Raw genomic sequence first — 18,394 nt, forward strand, 5'->3', positions numbered from 1 at the left:
CTCAGAGAGGCCCTCCTTGACGACCTTACTTACAGCCAGCGTGCCCTAGCACTATTGCCATCTGCCCTGGGAGGCCACCCCCTTTGGCCTTCTTAAAAAGAAACAGGGCCAGCCCAGTGGCTCAGGAGGCTAGAGCTCCATGCTCCTAACTCCGAAGGCTGCCGGTTCGATTCCCACGGGGCCAGTGGGCTCTCAACCACAACGTTGCCAGTTCAATTCCTCGAGTCCCACAAGGGATGGTGGGCTCTGCCCCCTGCAACTAAGATTGAACACGGCACCTTGAGCTGAGCTGCCGCTGAGCTGCCGCTGAGCTCCCAGATGGCTCAGTTGGTTGGAGCGCATCCTCTCAACCACAAGGTTGCTGGTTCAACTCCTGCAAGGGATGGTGGGCTGCGCCCCCTGCAACTAGAAAACGGCAACTGGACCTGGAGCTGAGCTGCACTCTCCACAACTAAGACTGAAAGGACAACAACTTGACTTGGAAAAAGTCCTGGAAGTACACACTGTTCCCCAATAAAGTCCTGTTCCCCTTCCCCAAATTAATAATTAAATTAAATAAATAAATAAAAACAGAGTTCCCAAAATGTTTTGTTTTTTTTTAAAGGCATGGAATGAGCCGGTAGGCACGCGTGGGGTAACCCGCCTCATAGCCCCCTTCCTTCGGCCCCCTTAGGAGGGCAACCTTGCCTGAAGCCACACATTTTTTGCTAAGAATTTCCCTTTTCTTCCGCTGGCTGTCGGCCTTTGATTTTAAAACTTTTTCTTGTCCACAGCTCGAGGAGCGCCTTTCTGTCTGCTGGATGGGACGCGGCCACCGATTCACGAGCGGTTGCGTAAAGCCCATGTGAGTTTTACATGCAGTCGGCTGGATTTTTGTGTTTTCACAGCCTTCTTGGAGAGCTTCCCCGGGCGCTCTGTGCACAGCTCTCCTCAGTCGGTCCAGGTGCTCGGGGTGGGCAGGTGGGAAACTTGCCCAGTCCCCTCTACGGGCCTCAGTGTCCCCTTCATGCCCGCTCAGCGCCTTGAGAGCCGAAACGCAGCCACGAGGCGGGGACGTCGCTGTCCACATCGGGCCGGTGGCCGAGCGCTTCCCTCAGGCGGCCTCGGGTCCTACCAAGGAGAGCGCGCCTCACTTCCGCGGCCGCAGCCCGGCGACGCCGCCAGCCCAAGGCCCCTGCGCATGCTCCGCACTCTGGCCTCGCGAAGACGGCGGCGCTACTTTGACGCGCCTGCGCGGTTGCGGGGCCCGGCTTCCGGGAGGTGCCGGCGCAATGGCATTGTCGGCCAGTGTCGCTGGGTAGCGGCGACGTGTGGGCGTGTGGGTCCTGTGAGCTGGCCCCAGCGCTCGGGCCCCCGGGTCTTTGCCGGAGGGCACGGAGAGGGCTTCAGGTCGCCGGCCGCCGCCGCCGCCGCCACCACCACCACCACCGGGCATGTCGGCGGAGGCCTCGGGCGGGGCGGCGGCCCAGGCCCTGTCCCTGGAAGTCCCCAAGCCTTCCGGACTGGAGCCTGGAACAGCCGCCTACGGCCTCAAGCCACTGACCCCCAACAGCAAGTATGTGAAGCTGAACGTGGGCGGCTCGCTGCACTACACCACGCTGCGCACCCTCACGGCACAGGACTCCATGCTCAAGGCCATGTTCAGCGGCCGGGCCGAGGTGATCACGGATGCCGGAGGTACGCGTGCTGCCCCCCACTCATGCTGCCCTCCATCCTCCGGAGCGCCGTCGCCCTGACCCCCGGTGTTCATCGCCCAGTGTGTGTGTGCTCTCGTCTCACTGCCCTGCAGACAACTCATTCTCACCTCCAGCCCCCACTTCCCATCGAACCTCCCCTTTCTCATTCACAGTCTCCTTTCTCCCCCAATCTTGACCCCCAGCAATAACCAACACTTAATGGAACCATCCCCCCTCCCCCAGCCGCTGTGGTAAGTGATTCAGCATGTCACCCCAGAATTTTCCTGACCACTCCCTCCCAGTTCTCCCAGTCCTCGGCTCAGAAAACTTGGGAACCAGCCTCGCCGCCAGCAGCCCTCTTTCAGCCAACCTTTATCAGTTTCTGACAACCGCCAGCCTTTTTATCCCCCTTCCCTGCCTCAGCGCTAACAACCAGCCTGGAGAGTTGCCGGAGTGTCTCGTCGGTCTGTGTTTCCCCCAACACACTCTAGGAACCTATCTGTAAATGCAGATTGTAGAAGAAGGAGGCTGCTTTCTTTGAGTTTGCCAGGGACACCCCAGCGGAGCGGGTGGACAGTTCTCGCTGGCAGGCGAACCTTACCTTCTGGGAGTGTTGCATTCAGGTTTGGGCCCCACTGTGCCCAAGTGGAAGCGTAAAGTGTGGGAGAGTTCAGAGGGGTTAAAAAGGATTGTGAGAGCAGGTAAATAAACATATGGGAGGTGCAGCTCAGTCTTCAAATAATCTCAAGGTGAAGAATGTATTTATTTAATAAGTGCACACTGCCAGTTAGGGCTGGAGATACTTTGTTTGGTAAATGAAGCTGAGAAGATCAGCCTTATGAAGTTTACTTTTTTGTGGGGACAGGGGAGAACAGTAAGCAAGTAAACATAAAAAAAAAAAAAAGACATGTAATTCCAGATACATAGTGATAAGTTCTATGAAGAATGTAAAGGTTAAAATGGTAGTGAACTGGCAGGTGGGGTAGACATTTTCATTAAATAGGATGGTCATTTTCATTAAATAGGATAGAATTAACACAAGAGGTAGAGGTTTATTGATAAGGTAATTTGTAAGAACTTTCTCCAGGGGAGAATCTTCTCAATGTGGAATAGACTTAGGAGGGAACTAATTCTCTCTGGTTGGATGCGTTAGAAAGGGGCCTAGGGGAACACTCACTAGACATGTTTAAAGGCGATTTTCTTGGATAAGGCAGAGGTTTGAGAAAGATCGGTTTTCAGACTCGTAACTTTGGAATCCTTTTTCCATAAAAATGTCATAGCTCCAGGGCCCCCAGCAAAGCCATCCTTTCTCCTTCCTCTCCCCACCCCACCAGGTTGGGTCCTGATTGACAGGAGCGGCCGCCACTTTGGCACAATCCTCAACTACCTGCGGGATGGGTCCGTGCCACTGCCTGAGAGTACCAGAGAGCTGGGGGAACTGCTAGGCGAAGCACGCTACTACCTGGTACAGGGTCTGATTGAGGATTGCCAGCTGGCACTGCAGGTGAGGGCCCCTCCCCCACCTCCAGAGTCCCACCCCTGTGTGCCCATGTCCCTGGGAGAGCTACCAAATAGTTAGATATTAAGATACTGGGGTGGAAAAAAAAGGGAAACATGGAGTACTGCCTGAAGAGGCCGCCTCTGGCCTGGCTTTGACTAGCCCTGACCCCAGAGAATTTGGGGGTGCTGCCCTCTGCATCCCTTCTGCCTCAGGCAGCACAATTCTCAACATCTCATGCCAAGACTATTACAATGGTTAAATGGCTGCTCTCTCTGCTTCTTGCTCTTTCTACCCAGCCAGTCCAGCTGGTACACTACCACCTGACTTATGCTTAATCTATTCTCCCCCTTGCTCAGAAATCATAAGTAACTTTCTTATGCCACTAGGAACAAAAATATCTAAATTTAAATTGGAACATAATGACCTCTGTGATCTGGTTCTATCCTGGGAGGCAGTACCCAGTGCCCACCCCAGTGGCTTAAAAAAACTTTTTTTTTTTTTTTTGGCAATAAAATGTGGCACAACCCAATAAAATAGGGTTGGTGGTTCCAGAGCCCCACCTGCTGGGCTTCTGTTCTGTGGATAGCTTCGGGTTCTTAGGAGAAGACTTGGAAAACACAGCCAGGATATGCGCATTAAGTGTCACTGCTACCGCAGCTGACTGAGTGACCTTGAGTGAGTCAATTCCTACCTCTAGCATTCTGTCCTCATGTTCCAAAAGATAAGGAAACGAGAAAAATATGTACAATGCAGTGGGTTTTACATAAAGCCTTTTGTTCTGTCCTATTTAAAAGTTCTTTCTTTTAGGATACAATATTAATAGATTGTAAGAGTTTCACTTTTGATGTCCTTTGTATATTAAAAAGTGGCAACTATGAACAATTTCCTATTATCTTGGGGAATATTTGTTTTCAAAATCCGAAAGTATAGAATTCCTTTGGGCTGTATCCATGTTTTTCAGACTTTGTGATTATAGCCCATAGAAAAAAATGCATTTTATATTCACATATCTATAACTGATACTTTCAGCGAAATACACGCTGATATATTCTGTTTTCTTTCTTTTCCTTTCACTGCTGTTTGAGAGCCATTAAACTTAGTTCATGACCCGTAACTGCTTGCAGTTTGAAGGACGTTGAACTGGATGATCTTGGAGGTGCATTCCTGCTCGGTAGTTCTACATTTATCTAATATTATCTCACACCCACTCCTGAATCTAATGTTTATCTAATGTTATCCATATCCACAGAATCACTCCTGTGTGTCAGGAGCGATTCTGCTAGTGTGTACATCTTGGACCCGTTTGACATTTAAAAGAAACAAAAACCATGAGGGAAATTGAGGATGCATCCAAGATCAGAGCCAGTAAGCAGCCCAGCTCACATTCTTCCCCAGGTTATCTGATTCTCAAGTGCAATGCTTTTTCTTCTATGCTCCAGCTGTCTCTTTTCCAGGTTCCCTGAGACCTTCCCATCCCCGCCCCACTTGGCTTATTTGTTTGGAGGTTTTTGTTTTTAAGATTTAGGTACCAAATGTTGAGTTCATGCATTCTTCTGTGTGGCACTTAGTCATCATTGATCTATGCAAATCTTTCCTCTTTTTATGTTTTTCCTTCATTCCCAACCCCCTGCCCACTTCCCTTTCCCCCATAGGTACCCCTCCAAGTCTGATGTTTTGATACATATGCTTGGATTATGTTTGTACCCTTCAAAAGCTAAAACTTTGTTTTATATGCGTTTTAAATGAGCATAAATGGCATTGAGCTATTGATCGTGTGTTCTGTTTCTTAATTTAACACTTTTTAAATGTCTATTCATGCTGCTCTATGTATGTTTAGTTCTTCGCTTCTAACTGCTGCACAGGAATCTATGGTACGCATTCACCATATTTTATGTATGCATTCCCCTGAGGTTGGAGACCTAGATTGCGTCCCACTTCCTGTCCCACAAACGGTGCCACGGTGAGCATCCTCATACATGGGCCCTTCTGGGTCCAGAGCCAGGGTTTCTCATGATTGTCGCTGGGAGTGGAATTGCTGGGGACAAGACACATACAAACGAATTTCAGCAACATCGTCAGATGACTCTCCCGCATGGATGTAGCACTTTATACTCTTGATCAGCAGTGCGTAAGGGACCCCGTTTCTGCACATCCTCCACAACACATAGCATCATCCAGTGTTCTCATTTTGCCAATCTGATTGGTATAGAGTGATCTCATTTTAATTTGCATCCCTCTGATTACTAATGAGATTGAGCATCTTTTCATATACGAGCTTTTTTGTTTCCCCTTCTGTGAATTGCCTATTCATATTCTTTACCAAATTTTCTGCTGAGTTTTTTTTTTTTTTCATCTTGTTGCTTTATAGGAGATCCTTGCATGTTTTAGTTTAGTTCCTAGGGAGAATTAAGCCCTATTACCCTAAGGCATGTATTGTACATAATAAATTTACTTTTCTCCTATGTATCTAGGATGGTACTATTTACCTAGCATCCTTGGGAGAGTTGAGAAAATCGTTACTCAAATTATTTGCTCGGTTTTGAGATTCAGGAGAGGAACCCCAGTTGAGGAAGTCTGTTTCAGATAATAATTTCTAGTCAGTTTTATGTGTTGCTAGTATTTTCTCTTAGAAAGTCACCTCTCTGTAGCATCTATTATAGAATAGAAATCCTTGATTTTTTTATTATAAAAAACCATTTATTATTTTTAAAGCTGTGTGTGTGTGTGTGTGTGTGTGTGTGTGTGTAATGGAAATTTAGAAAACACATAATTAAAAATATAAAAGCACTAAATGTCCTTCCATGTTTTTTCATGTGTGTGTTTGTACATATTTGTGTGGGTGTATTTGCCAAAATATAATACAATCATGATGTATATGCTGTTTGTAATCTGCTTTGTTTCTTTGTTAATAATTGCCACCATTCCATGTCAATAAAATTTTATCTAGTGTCCAGGGCATACACAAATTTCTCTATTTGTTACAGAAATATCTTTTATAGCTGGTTCATCTAAACAAGGACCCAGTCTAGATCCTTGCATCACATCTATGTATTATGTTCTTTAAGGCTCTTCTCACCCAAAACAGTCCCTTTTTTCTCATGATGCTAATTTGTTAAAGAGACCAGCAGCTTTCCTGCACAATGAGCCAGTTCCCAAATTTACCTGGTTGTTGGTGGAATCATTTGATTTGTTACCCTACCCCATCCTGAGTTTTCTATAAACTAGACAGTAGATTTAAAGGCTCAATATTAAACATTTTGGTTAGAATCCACTTAGGTAATTTTATACATTTTAGATTGTGTTATATCGAGAGTGTCATAATATTGCTACTGTGACCCATCGTTAATGATGGTCAGAATTAGCCTGGATTCAGGTGATGATGGTTTAATCCCTCCATCATAGTTACATTTTCCTGTTGTCAACTATAAATATAATTCTATCATTCTCTCAATATTATTACATGGGATTATTTGTAAGGTCACACTTTCCATTGTCAACTGGACAAATTCTTGATTTTAATGTAGTAAATTCCTCTTCTTTTTTTTTCGCCTAATGATGTATCCTTTTAGGATCTTCTTTAAGAAATTTTTTCCATTTTTCTTTGTTTTATTAGCTTTATAGTTTTATCTTTCATATATGGGTCTTTTAATCTAAATGGAATTCACTATTATAAATGTGAATTACGAAGGGATTTAATTCTTTTCTTGTCCTCCATAGAGTGAGCTAGTTTTCCCAATGCCATCTCTTAATCTGTGGTAGCCTGTGGCCGAGTTGGCCACCATCAATTCTTACCTCCTGTTTGTTCTGGCTTTCATGTAGTCGCCTCCTACACTGATTAGGGCTGACCTAGGTAACCAATCAGATTGCAGAAATGAGAGCATATGACTTTTAAAACTTGTTCACAAAAGACATTGCTGTTTCTGCCACTTGACTGGATCACTCACTCAGGGGGAAGCCAACTGCCATGTGAGGACACTCAAGCAGCCCTAGGGGGTGGTTCACTTGGAAAGGGGCTGAAGCTTCCTGCCAATAGCCAGCACAAACCCCCAGCCACACGCGTGAGCTCTGTCAGAAGCAGATCCTTAAGGCCTACTGAGATCTCGCGGTAACTGCAGCCCTGGCCAGCACCCGCACTTAAGCTTCATGAGAGACCCTGGACCAGGACCATCTAGCTAAGCCAATCTCAAGTCCCTGACCCCCAGAAACGGTGTGAGATAATAAATGTTTATTGTTTTAAGCTGCTACATTTGTAGTAATTTGTTACCCAGCAGTAGATAACAGATTTTGGTATCTGGAGTGGGGTTCTACCATAACAAAAACTTAAAATGGGGGAGTGGCTTCAGAACTGGGAAGTGGGCAGGAGCCAGAAGGACCTTGAGGAGAGTGTTAAAAGCCTATAGAGCTTTAAAGAGTCTGTCTATAGGTATCTGATGACCTCTGAGGAGGCAGTAGTGAGGAAAATGCTACTGGAAATGGTGTAAAGGGATCCTTCTTACCTAGTGGGAAGTTCAGCAACACTGTCTCCCATGGTAACGTAGAAAATCGAAAACATAACCTAATGAACTGGGTGACTTAGCTACAGAGGTTTCCAGACAGAATGCTGAAGGTGATACCTGGTTTCTTGTTGACAATAACATAGGAAACTACACACTAAACAGTTGGATGAAAAGGAGCCAGGAATTACTGGGTTTGAACATTCCTAGCCTTTCCAGGTAACAAATAATGTTAAAATTAACAAGCAGCTTCTAGGCCAGGGGTGTCCAAACTGCGGCCTGCGGGCCAACTGTGGCCCACAATCCATTTTTAATTGGCCCGCAGCAAATTCCAAAACTATATTTAGTTTACTTAAATAAACCAGGTGAGGCAATACGTACTTCACCTCAAGTGAGTGGCCCGGCTGTTTGTGTATTTTACCGCATATGGCCCTTGGTAAAACAACGTTGAAAAAAGTTTGGACTCCCCTGTTCTAGGCAAAGATCAAATTCAGGGCGTTCTCAGTAAAACATGGTCTGAAAGATGAAGCTGAGGATGCGACGGTAAAATCCTTTGTTAAGACCTCAAAAATATCCAAGGAGATGCCTCAGAGAACCACTCAGTCAAATAATGGCCCATCTAAGAAGCATACGGGTGTCATCCCTCAGCAGTCTCAGCTCGAGCCCAAGCAGACATGTGCTTATTTCACAAGGATTTGTGGGTGTGGCTTTTGTCTAATGAACTGAACCCCAAGACTCACAAGACACCCATTCAGTTGTTCAGGATTCTACTGGCAGCTTGGCACTGAAACACTGGCAGCTTGGACTGAAAGGGATAGAGACAGGGAAGAGAAGAGGGCTTTGCACCCCAAAGTTCTACAGGCAGGAAGCTGGCTGAGAAAACCACGGAGCTGCAAGCACGGACTGTCTTTATGGAAAAGGAAGGATGACTCAGGGCGGAGCCAAGAGCCATAGAGAAGCATTTCGGCTCACGAGTAGGCGTCAGAGCTCTGCACATTTGTCCAGCTGGATTACACAGTTTCTATGAAGCAGTGACTGCCATGTGCCTCCCGCCCCCCACCCTTTCCAACAGGAGTGTCCTAGTGGATGCCGGCTCCCCATTGTATATTGGGTGTATGGAGGAGATAACTGTCTCTTTAGTCCACAGGTCTTCAGATCAAGAGCAAATGTACTGGAGCAGACGGGTAGCTCAGTAGGTTAGAGCACGAGCTCTGGGCAATGGGGCTGCCAGTTCAATTCCCACATGGTCCAGCGAGCTGCGCCCTCCACAACTAGAATGAAGTCAATGAGCTGCCGCTGAGCTCCCAGATGGCTCAGCTGGTTGGAGCGCGTCCTCTTAACCACAAGGTTGCCGGTTCAACGCCTGCAAGGGATGGTGGGCTGTGCCTCCTGCAACTAACAACAGCAACTGGACCTGGAGTTGAGCTGCGCCCTCCACAACTAAGACTGAAAGGACAACAACTTGACTTGGAAAAAGTCCCGGAAGTACACACTGTTCCCCAATAAAGTCCTGTTCCCCTTCCCCAATAAAATCTTTTTTTTTTTTTTTTTTTTTTTAAAAGAACAAATGTATTTATGAAGCTATAGTTAAGGAACTACGCTCACAGAGCCTCATCCCCACCTGGACCTGATGCAGATGACAAGATTCTGTACTTGAACCTGATGCTGCAATGGGATGAGACTTTGGGGGATCGTGAGAGGGGGTGAGTGTGTTTTCCATATGGGAGGGATTTGCATCAATGGCAGCCAATTCTTGTTCCCTAGTATTCATTTATCTGTGGAGTTTCCTCCCACACTGAATAGGGCTGACAAAACTAGGTCATAAAAGACCCTGAGGCCTCTACCTGCTCTCTCTTGAATTACTTGCCTTGGAGAAGTCAGCTGCCATGTTATAAGGACACTCAGGCAACCCTGTGGAGAGGTCCAAGTGACAGGGGACAGACGCTTCCTGCCAAGTGACAGCATGAACCTGGGCAAGTTATTTGCCTGCCATAGGAACAAGCTTTCTTAGAAACAAACCCTCCAGACTCATATGTGCCTTCAGGTTACCACAGCCCCGGCTGACAGGACTCCAACCTCACGAGAGACCCCATGCCAGAACCACCTCACTAAGCCCCTCCTGAATTCCTAACCCACAGAAACAGATAATAAATATATCCTGTTGATTTAAGTTGTTAACGGTTTGGGACCATTTGTTACACAGCAATAACCAATACATACTCCATACTCTCTCCATTGATTTGTGGCGTCCTCTTTGTAACTCACTTCTCATGTACATTAGTCTCTTTCCAAGCTCCCTATTGTGTTCCATGGTTTTTGTTTGTTTCTGCACCAAAACCACACTGTTTTCATTATTATGGCTTCGTAGGATACTTTAGTATCTGGTAGAGTCAATCTCTCCTCTTGGCTCTTTTTAAAAATTGACCTAAGTAATAGTAAACTTCTATCCTTCCATATTAATTTTAGAAAAAGTCCCATGAGTTTCTTTTTTAAAAAAAAGTGGAATTTGTATTAGAATTGCACATCTAGGTTTTTGGTTGGGAGAGGTGAGGGGTTTTGTCAGGAAGATTCAACAGGCAGAAGAGGAAAGAAGCCTGTGTCCGGTTTTGATTTTGCCTCCAATCTCCCACCCAACCAGGTTCATTCATTTGACAAATCCATATAGAGCTTCTACTACATACTAGGCACTTACTTCCTGGATGGGAAAAGACAGACCATAAGCACAAGTATCAAAAAATGAGAAAATGGGAAGAACTAAGTGCCATAAAGAAAGGGAACTGATACTATGAAAAGCAAGAAACAGAGGAGCTTGGGGGCAGGGGGACCAGCACCCCCACACACACCCAGAGGCCCTGTTTGAGCTGAAACCTGAATGGTATGGAGGACCCAGCCCTGCAAACAATGAGTGTAGGCCGTTCCTAGCAGTGGGAGCAGCAAAGGGCTAGGTGGGTACAAACTGGGTGTGCCAACCAACAGGCCATGGGTGGGCCTGAAGGCCAGCAGGCAGCGGGGAGAAAGATGGCGGACCCTGCAGAGCCTGTGGACCGCTGTGGAGTCAGGATTTTCCCCAAAGGCAGCAAGCGGCTTTGGAAGGCTTTCCAGTGGGGGAGTGAGTGGCCTTTGCTTGTGTTCTTAACCACCTTCCACTTCTTCTCCAGCAAAAAAGGGAGAACCTGTCCCCGCTGTGCCTCATCCCCACGGTGACATCTCCCCGGGAGGAGCAGCAGCTCCTGGCCAGCACCTCCAAGGTGAGGCCCCTGAGCCCTGGAGGGGGGAGGCAGCGCCCTCTCCCTGCAGCCTGACCCCCGCTCTTCCCCACCCTCTGCTTCCCCCACAGCCCGCGGTGAAGCTGCTGCACAACCGCAGTAACAACAAGTACTCCTACACCAGGTGACCGCCCCGGGCGGGGAGGGGCCCCGGGTGGGGTCTGGGGTCCCGACAGCCCTGCTGGTGGCCCTGGGGAAGGGCACGGCCACCCAGAGGGAGGAGAAAGAAGAGCGCCAGCCTGCAAGCACATTGCAGCTCTGCCGCTTACCCGCGGGTGCCTGGGACGGCTCATTCCCACGGCTGAGCTTCCGTTTTATCGTCAGTGAAACCGGGTTCAGGTGAGGCCCAGACGGTGACCAGCACAAACCAAGAGCCTAATGGACAACAGGCACGGCTGTGCCTTGGTGTGTTGATTCACGCAATCCTCACAGTTTGTTCAAGGGAGGTACTGTGGAGATCTCCATTTTACAGATGAGGAAATTGAGGCACCAAGAGGTGAAGTAACTTGCCTTAGTGTCAACCAGTTAAACAGTGGTGGGGCTAGGATGCCAGGTGACCCCAGAGACATCCAGGGGTGCCCCTCCGCTGTGCTGGGGTTTGCGCAGCAAACGTGGCTTCCTTTCGGAGGCCTGCTTAGCACGGCCCGTGGGACACCGAACGCAGGGGCGGGACCCGCGTGCCGGGGGGGCGGGTTGTGCTGAAGCCTTGGGCCCTGGTCCTCCCCCAGCACCTCAGATGACAACCTCCTCAAGAACATCGAGCTGTTTGACAAGCTGGCCCTGCGCTTCCACGGGCGGCTGCTCTTCCTCAAGGACGTGCTGGGCGACGAAATCTGCTGCTGGTCTTTCTACGGGCAGGGCCGCAAAATCGCGGAGGTGTGTTGCACCTCCATTGTCTATGCCACGGAGAAGAAGCAGACCAAGGTCAGAAGGGATGCGGGGCAGACCTCCGGTCAGGGAGGGCGGTAGTGATGGTGGGCAGGCGGCCAGGACCTGGGCAAAGGCAGCTTGGCCGATCGGGCAGAAGTCATCAGAGCCAGGAGCAGGGTACCAAGTTCTGGGTTCTTCGCTGGGCACGTCCTGATGTCATGTCATCTGGGCCCTGATGGTCATACCAGCCTGATCTTTTCTGCCCTTGCAATGAGGGCTGTGCCTCAGCTACACCAGAGATCTTGCCAGTCTCTGAGTCCCCGGCGCTGTGTCACACCTCCCTCCCTTTGCACACTGTTCCTTTTCCTTGGGATGATTTTTCCTCATCCTTATCTGCCCAGTGAACTTGTGCGTACTCTTGAAGACCCAAGCCAAGCATCACTTTCTTTGGGACACCTTCGCCCATGAACTTTCAACCCAACAACCCCAGACAAAGTTGGTCAAACTTCATTCTTAGCTAAACACGGTGTTTGCTGTAGTGTGGGTATGGGGCGGTGGTAGGAGGGTTTATTTCAGCTGTAAGGTGTTAGCTCCTTGAGGGCAGGCCTGTATCTTTTTCTTCCCTGTCTCTCTAGCACTAGTGGAGGCTAGTAGAAGAGTTGATCACTTCCTAGTGGAAGCTGGGAAACATTTACTGAATGCGTAAATGAATGATGAGTGAGTGACCCAACTTGCAAGAGGCTTCCTCTGCAATTGGGAAGACGGGAAGATAAACAATTAGCATGCAGCTTGGTAGGAGTTACACTAGTTACATTCCGCCAAGCCGCACAGGAGAAGCCCAGGCCCCTTCACTTCATCCCCCTCACTCTCTCCATCACCGCCTCCTGGCATCGGCTGCCTTGTTCCTGCTGTGCAGATAATAAATGCACCCCTGCCCCAGAGCGCTTCCACTTACTGCCTCTTCCCAGAATGCTCTTCCTCTGTCAGCCACCTGGCTCGCTCCCTCCCCTCCTTCAGCCAGTGGTCGAATGTCATCTCGGTGAGGCCTCTGGGAACTCCCTCTTTAAATTTGTAACGTTCCTAGAGGTGGCCTTCCCTACCCCTTTCCTGCTACATGTTTTTCCATAACACTCATCATCTGACAGTTTATTTTTTATTAAATGTCCGTCTGTCCTCTCCCTAGAATGTAAACTCCCTGTGGACAGGAACTTGGTCCATTTTGTTCATGGCTGTATCCTTAATGCCTAGAACAGCTGGGACAGTGCAGCCCCTCAGGAAACATTCCCCTAATGAAAAAAAAGGCCAAGAGACTTGGTAGCAAAGGAGAGAAAACAAATACCTGCCCGACTCAGAGCTGGACCTTGATGTAGAAGCGTGACTTTGCTGAGTAAAGAAGTTGCAAAGAGGGCAGTCCAGGCCAGAGAACCTGGGCCTGCAAAGGTGGGGGGAGGTGTGCCCGGGCAGGAGCAGCTGGGGACGGGGTGGCTGTGTGGCTGGGCCTGAGCGTGGGGGCTTGGGGCTGCTGGCATTTTGCAGGTGGAGTTCCCAGAGGCCCGGATCTTTGAGGAGACCCTGAACATCCTGATCTATGAGACTCCCCGGGGCCCGGACCCAGCCCTCCTGGAGGCCACAGGGGGTGCAGCAGGAGGTGGCGGGGCCGGCCGAGGGGACGACGAGGAGGGCCGAGAGCACCGGGTCCGCAGGATCCACGTGCGGCGTCACATCACCCATGACGAGCGTCCTCACGGCCAACAGATCGTCTTCAAGGACTGATCCTGCCCTTTTTCCATTTCCCTCCTGACGTGGGACCCAGTCCCTGTCTCGTTTCCGCCCCGCACCAGCCCTCTTCCCTGGCTTTGCTGGCCAAGCCGCGAGTCTTCCTTTGTCCTTCGGTTGCGTGGTACCGTGCACTTCGGCCTTTTCCGTCCATTCCCACTTCATCGCTCATAACACGGTACGTTCCAGCCCCTCCCTGGGCCAGAGCCCTGCACACGGCCTACGTGTGTGCCCTCATCCCTGTCCTTGCCCTGTCATCTTCCCTCAGCTGGTTTACAATGAGTTGGAATCCCTGTTCTCTTTTCTTAGTACGTTGTCCACGCCAAAGTGTCAAGCCAGCCCTTCGTAACACCCACCACGTTTTGAGCTGCCTCCAACTGTTGTGTGGGGTCGTTGTGCGGGGTCGTTTGCCTCCCTCCCTCCTTCACTTTGTCTTGGGCTGGCTGGGCCTACACCAGCTCAGCTATCTTCTCAATCTGTTTCATATTATTTATTATTTTAATTTTCTATTAAATTATTGGAATAAAGTCAAGTTGGGGCTCTGAGGCTGAGTCCTGGGGAGAGGGCCAGCGAGCTAGCTTGTATGAAGGTGGTCCCTAGCTCGTTGGATTGGAGAAGACATGCGCCGCTGCCCCCAACCCAAGCTTTCTCTGGGCTGGCAGCTGGGAAGGAAGTAGTCAGGAATTCGGAGAGGAGACAAGATCTGTATTTCAGTGTTCACCCGCCAGTTCTGCCACAGCCCCACCCCACCCCCTGCATCGGATGCCGGGCCACCACCCAGGCCACCTGAATGCAGCATCTCTCCAGCCCGCATGTCTGAAGGGAGCCCTGTCAAAGGTCTGGTGCAAAGACAAAGTCGAGGGCCTGGCGCTCAGCCCCAGCCACGTTGGGGTGCCAGAGGTCCACGATGAAGATCACGCGAGGCCCATCTTCGGGGGAGCCTAGGGCACATGGGGATGGAGACAGTCGCTGATGTTAAGTCCTTATATGCCAGAGTGCTCACCAGTAGGCATAGAAGCCAACACTTTGTAAGCAAGTGCCAAGCACTGTGCCCCCCCATATGCATGAAGTCTTAATCATCAAAACAAACTATAAGGTAGTGCCATAATCATCCTTATTTTAGACAAAGTCACCAAGGCACAAAGGGGTTAAATAACTTGCCCAAGGTCACAGAGCTCATAAGTGCCAGAGGTAGGACAGGAACCCAGGTGGTCCAGGCCCAGGGTCTTGTGCTGTTAACCACGTCCTACACACCTGCATTCATTTACTCCTTCAGTAACCTCATCAAGAAGGCGGTGGCCCCATTTCACAGGTGATTGGAGAAGTTACCTGACTTGTTCAAGGTCATGTAGCTGGAAAACAGTGGCGCTGGGACACCAAGCCCTGAGCTGATCCTATAGCCTCTCATCTAGTCCCCTTCACCTCAGCCCTTCATCCCAAGCAGAGCAGGAGCCCCACCCCCCTTACCATTGTGAGCCACCGTGTGCAGGAAGGAGTCGTCCACCAGCAGGCAGTGTCCCTCAGCCCAGCACTGGGGCTCGCCCCCAACCACCAGCTCACAGCCAGGGGGGATCTTCAGGCCTGTGGAGAGAGAGCCAGGCATCCAACCTTCCCGCCTCCGTCAAAAGGGCCCACCCCATTCAGTCAGAAAGTAGGCTGAGGGCCTCCAATGCCAGGTTCAATGGTGGTCCCTCCTTGCTCTCTGGGAGGTGACTCCAGTATAGTCATAACACAGCACTGGCTGAAAGAAGGGCTAGGAGATAGAGGACATGCAGTGCAAGGTCCAATCTGTTTCCCAGGAAAGGGAAGGTTTCCTAGAGGAAGTGGCATCTCCTCCTGGGCTTCTGACAATTTAACTTAAACACCTACTATGTGCTGGGCCCTCTCTCCCTACAAAGTATAAAATGAATGACTGCCCTGGCCCAAGGACCCCGCAGTTAAATGTGAGAAAACGGAGCAGCCCCTTCAAATGACGGAATAATAAGACATCCCAGAGAAGGTGCGAAGCTTGCAAGTATGAGTCCTGAAGGTTAAGTAGTTTTCCAGGAGTGGATAAAATGATGAGGGGAAAAGACATTTTAGGTTAAGAGTACAGCGTGAGTGTGGTGTCTGCCAGGATGAGTCAGAAGGCCTTCAGGATTTAGGGTGGGAGGGGATGGGAGGAAGGGAACAGATGGGAGATGAGGAGAAGAAGGATGTGGCTTGATTCTGTGGCCAGGGCACTTCGAAATGGAGGACATGTCCACCCGGGAGCACAAGAGATGATTTTAGGCAAAACAAGGTCGTGGCAATAAATAACCACCAGAAAATTTTTTTCTTTTCCATTTTCTTTCAATCTTTAAAACATCACAAAGAACATCTCAGTTTGGTGCAACCACAGCACTAAGACCCCACTGACATGGCTGCCTTCTAAACGAGAATTTCCGTCTCAGAGACTATTTAGCTAGAATTTTTTAAGCCTTTTTTTTAAGTTTAAATTTGTTTTTATGAGTACTTTCTATTTAGGACAAGTAATATCGATTAGCATTGTTCTATAAAGATTCCTTTTAAATAAGGAAAACTGTGTGGGGAGTCCCTATGAAGAAACTGCAGGTGGGAAATGAGTTCGGCAAGGCTTAGGAAGAGGGTTTGCAGGTAACTGAAGCTCAGGAAAGGCTGCTCTGTGGGCAACAGGCTGGGCAAGATTTCTGAGAAGAGGCACGATCAGAACCACAGTGTAGAAAGATCTGGTGGCAGAGAAGAGAAGCAGGCAACATGTACTTACCCAGATGGCATCTGACCCTGGCATTAGTGGGCCCACAGCGGCCCTCAAGCCGGGCCCCCGGCAGGAGGACGGAGAAGCCAGCATTGCCAAAGGTGTTGGCACTCATGAAGCTCCGCAACCCCCTCAGTGCCCGATAGGCCCCGGGGCACCGGCGGCAGTTGTTGGGTTGGCACCTGCCGGCTTGGTACAGCAGGAGCTGGTAGCACCCGGGGGCCAGAGGTGGGGACCAGCCCCGAGGCAGGGGGGTCGTCCCTGAGAAATCCCAGCTCACAGCCCCAAAGTCCCGCAGAATCGCAGGAAAGCTGCTCTCCAGGAGCTCCACATCATGCCGCTGGGCATCCCGTGGCACAAAGGGGGCGGAGGGCAGGTCTGGCAGGAAAAGCAGGCCTGGGCGCTGAATGCCCAGGACCCCTGGCCCTCCCCCAGGGCATGGGCCCCCCTGAGCGGCCCGCCTCACCCTCCCCATCCCTGCCCAGGAGTAGCGCCTGGCGTAGGCCCGCAGGCGACGGCTCACCAGGCCTTCTGCCCTGGGGCCTTCCCCAGACTCCCCAGGGCTCCCTGGGCTTGGCCTGCCAGCCTCAGAGCATCCCCCAGGCTCCCCGCGATCACCTCCAGCCCGACTCCCAGCCCCCAGGGCCTGCACATCTTGGGAGCCCAAGCGGTAGCAGTACCAGAGGAAAAGGGAGGTGAGGGCTCCCAGGAGCAGGGTAAAGGCCGAGGAGGCCAGAGGCAACGGCCATGCGGGCATGAGGGGCAGGGAGGCCATGGCCCAGAGGCCCGGGGCATCTTCCAGACCCCAGCTCGCCTGTCTCCCCAGCTCCCCACTGGTTCTCTCCATGGCTCCTTCCCTTCCAAACTCCCCACTCTTGCTTCTCTCTCCTTCTGAGGTCTGTGCACCCTGTATCTCCCTTTCCCTCCTCCTTCATGTACCTTTAACCCTCGTGTTCCTCTCTTTCCTTCTTCCTCTCTCTCCTATCTCTTCTTTCTCCAACTCTCTCCTCTTCCTCTTTCACCCTCCCCCTCGCTTCTTTCTCCTGCTGCGGTTTCCTCTCTCACCTTCTGCCTCTGCTTTCCCCACCGTCTGTCTCCCTCTCCTTTCTTCCCTCTTCCCTCCACCTCCCACCCCTCTTTTCGCTCTCGCTCTCTCTCTCTCCTCCTGCCCCTTTCCTTCTAGCTTCCCCCCCGGCAGCAGTTTCTACTCCACCTGGACCCTCAGCCCCGGGAACCCGCAACCAGCGGTCCTCTGCAGCGGCTTCTCTCTCTCCTACCTACCCCCGCTCTCCTCTCTGCCCTCACTTCTCCTTCGACCCGACCCACGGGTTCCCGTTCTCTCGTTCTCTCTCTGTCTCTCCCCTCCACACTCCACTCGCTCCTTCCTTGGCTCCCACACACCCTGACGTCACCCCCTCCCCTCAGCTTAGCTACCCCCGTCCCCGCCCAACTCTGCGGCAACTCTGCCGGGGGTTGGGGGCAGGGGTCGTCTCTGGGTTTCCCTTTCCCGGGACCCCTAAGGGATGCCACGTGGGGCGCAAAGGGGCAAGATGCCAACCTCCAGGCTCCCCGCAATGCGAAAAGAAGAGGCGGGGCCTGGGGCGGGGCAGACCAAGGGGCGGGACGAGCGCGCGGACTGCGGGCAGAGACGCCGTGGCGGGTCCGTGGGTCTGCAGATGCTCGGACCGGTCGGCCTGTGACTCCTCCTTTCACAGGAGCCAGCCCAGGCTGGAGCCTGATTGACAGTGAAGGCGGCTGCAGCCAATTGCCCGCGGCGCCGGGGGCGGGGCCCACTCGGGCCCGGCCGGGAAGAGCTGTCCGCGCACTGGTGGTGCTGAAAAGGCCTCTCCAGAGGCGTTGTGAGAAGAGGCCGGGGTGGGGGGGTGGGGGGGGTGGAAACCAAAGTTGAAACCCCCTGGCAGCGGGCCGGGCTCATGTTGTATGTAAGAGGAGGGGTCTCCCCTCTCCAGATCTCAGCCCGTCACTCCCTAGGCTTCTCACAAACGTGGAAACTTGCATTCTCCTAGAGCAGGGGAAAGCCACATGAGCTTCTGTAA

General features: G+C 51.0%; 2 protein-coding genes across 2 annotated transcripts; one reads left to right on the forward strand and one right to left on the reverse strand.

Moving 5' to 3' along the window:
* Positions 1-1,211: 1,211 nt before the first annotated feature.
* Positions 1,212-14,112, forward strand: KCTD13 (potassium channel tetramerization domain containing 13). Its single transcript, XM_019754691.2, has 6 exons — positions 1,212-1,677; positions 3,011-3,180; positions 10,829-10,918; positions 11,008-11,060; positions 11,665-11,860; positions 13,343-14,112. Exons 1-6 carry the CDS (start codon positions 1,434-1,436, stop codon positions 13,577-13,579), a joined length of 990 nt encoding a protein of 329 aa, XP_019610250.1. The 5' UTR covers positions 1,212-1,433; the 3' UTR covers positions 13,580-14,112.
* A 154-nt stretch (positions 14,113-14,266) lies between these two features.
* Positions 14,267-17,864, reverse strand: ASPHD1 (aspartate beta-hydroxylase domain containing 1). Its single transcript, XM_019754690.2, has 3 exons — positions 16,347-17,864; positions 15,050-15,163; positions 14,267-14,523 (listed from the first exon to the last, which is right to left on the reverse strand). The coding sequence occupies exons 1-3, from the start codon at positions 17,182-17,184 to the stop codon at positions 14,414-14,416; spliced, it is 1,062 nt and encodes a 353-aa protein (XP_019610249.2). The 5' UTR covers positions 17,185-17,864; the 3' UTR covers positions 14,267-14,413.
* Between the last annotated feature and the right edge of the window lie 530 nt (positions 17,865-18,394).

Source organism: Rhinolophus sinicus, linkage group LG18, assembly GCF_036562045.2.
Source record: "Rhinolophus sinicus isolate RSC01 linkage group LG18, ASM3656204v1, whole genome shotgun sequence".
Lineage (NCBI taxonomy): Eukaryota > Metazoa > Chordata > Mammalia > Chiroptera > Rhinolophidae > Rhinolophus > Rhinolophus sinicus.

What these genes read in the sequence shown, in the direction of transcription:
- KCTD13 (XM_019754691.2), top strand. Translation starts at nt 1,434, where the DNA reads ATGTCGGCGGAGGCCTCGGGCGGGGCGGCGGCCCAGGCCCTGTCCCTG. An exon ending in GGTGATCACGGATGCCGGAG is followed by an intron (nt 1,678 to 3,010) that starts GTACGCGTGCTG and finishes CCACCCCACCAG; the next exon opens with GTTGGGTCCTGATTGACAGG. An exon ending in CGGAGAAGAAGCAGACCAAG is followed by an intron (nt 11,861 to 13,342) that starts GTCAGAAGGGAT and finishes GGCATTTTGCAG; the next exon opens with GTGGAGTTCCCAGAGGCCCG.
- ASPHD1 (XM_019754690.2), bottom strand. Translation starts at nt 17,184, where the DNA reads ATGGAGAGAACCAGTGGGGAGCTGGGGAGACAGGCGAGCTGGGGTCTG. An exon ending in CAGGGTCAGATGCCATCTGG is followed by an intron (nt 15,164 to 16,346) that starts GTAAGTACATGT and finishes CTCTCTCCACAG; the next exon opens with GCCTGAAGATCCCCCCTGGC. An exon ending in GCACACGGTGGCTCACAATG is followed by an intron (nt 14,524 to 15,049) that starts GTAAGGGGGGTG and finishes CATGTGCCCTAG; the next exon opens with GCTCCCCCGAAGATGGGCCT.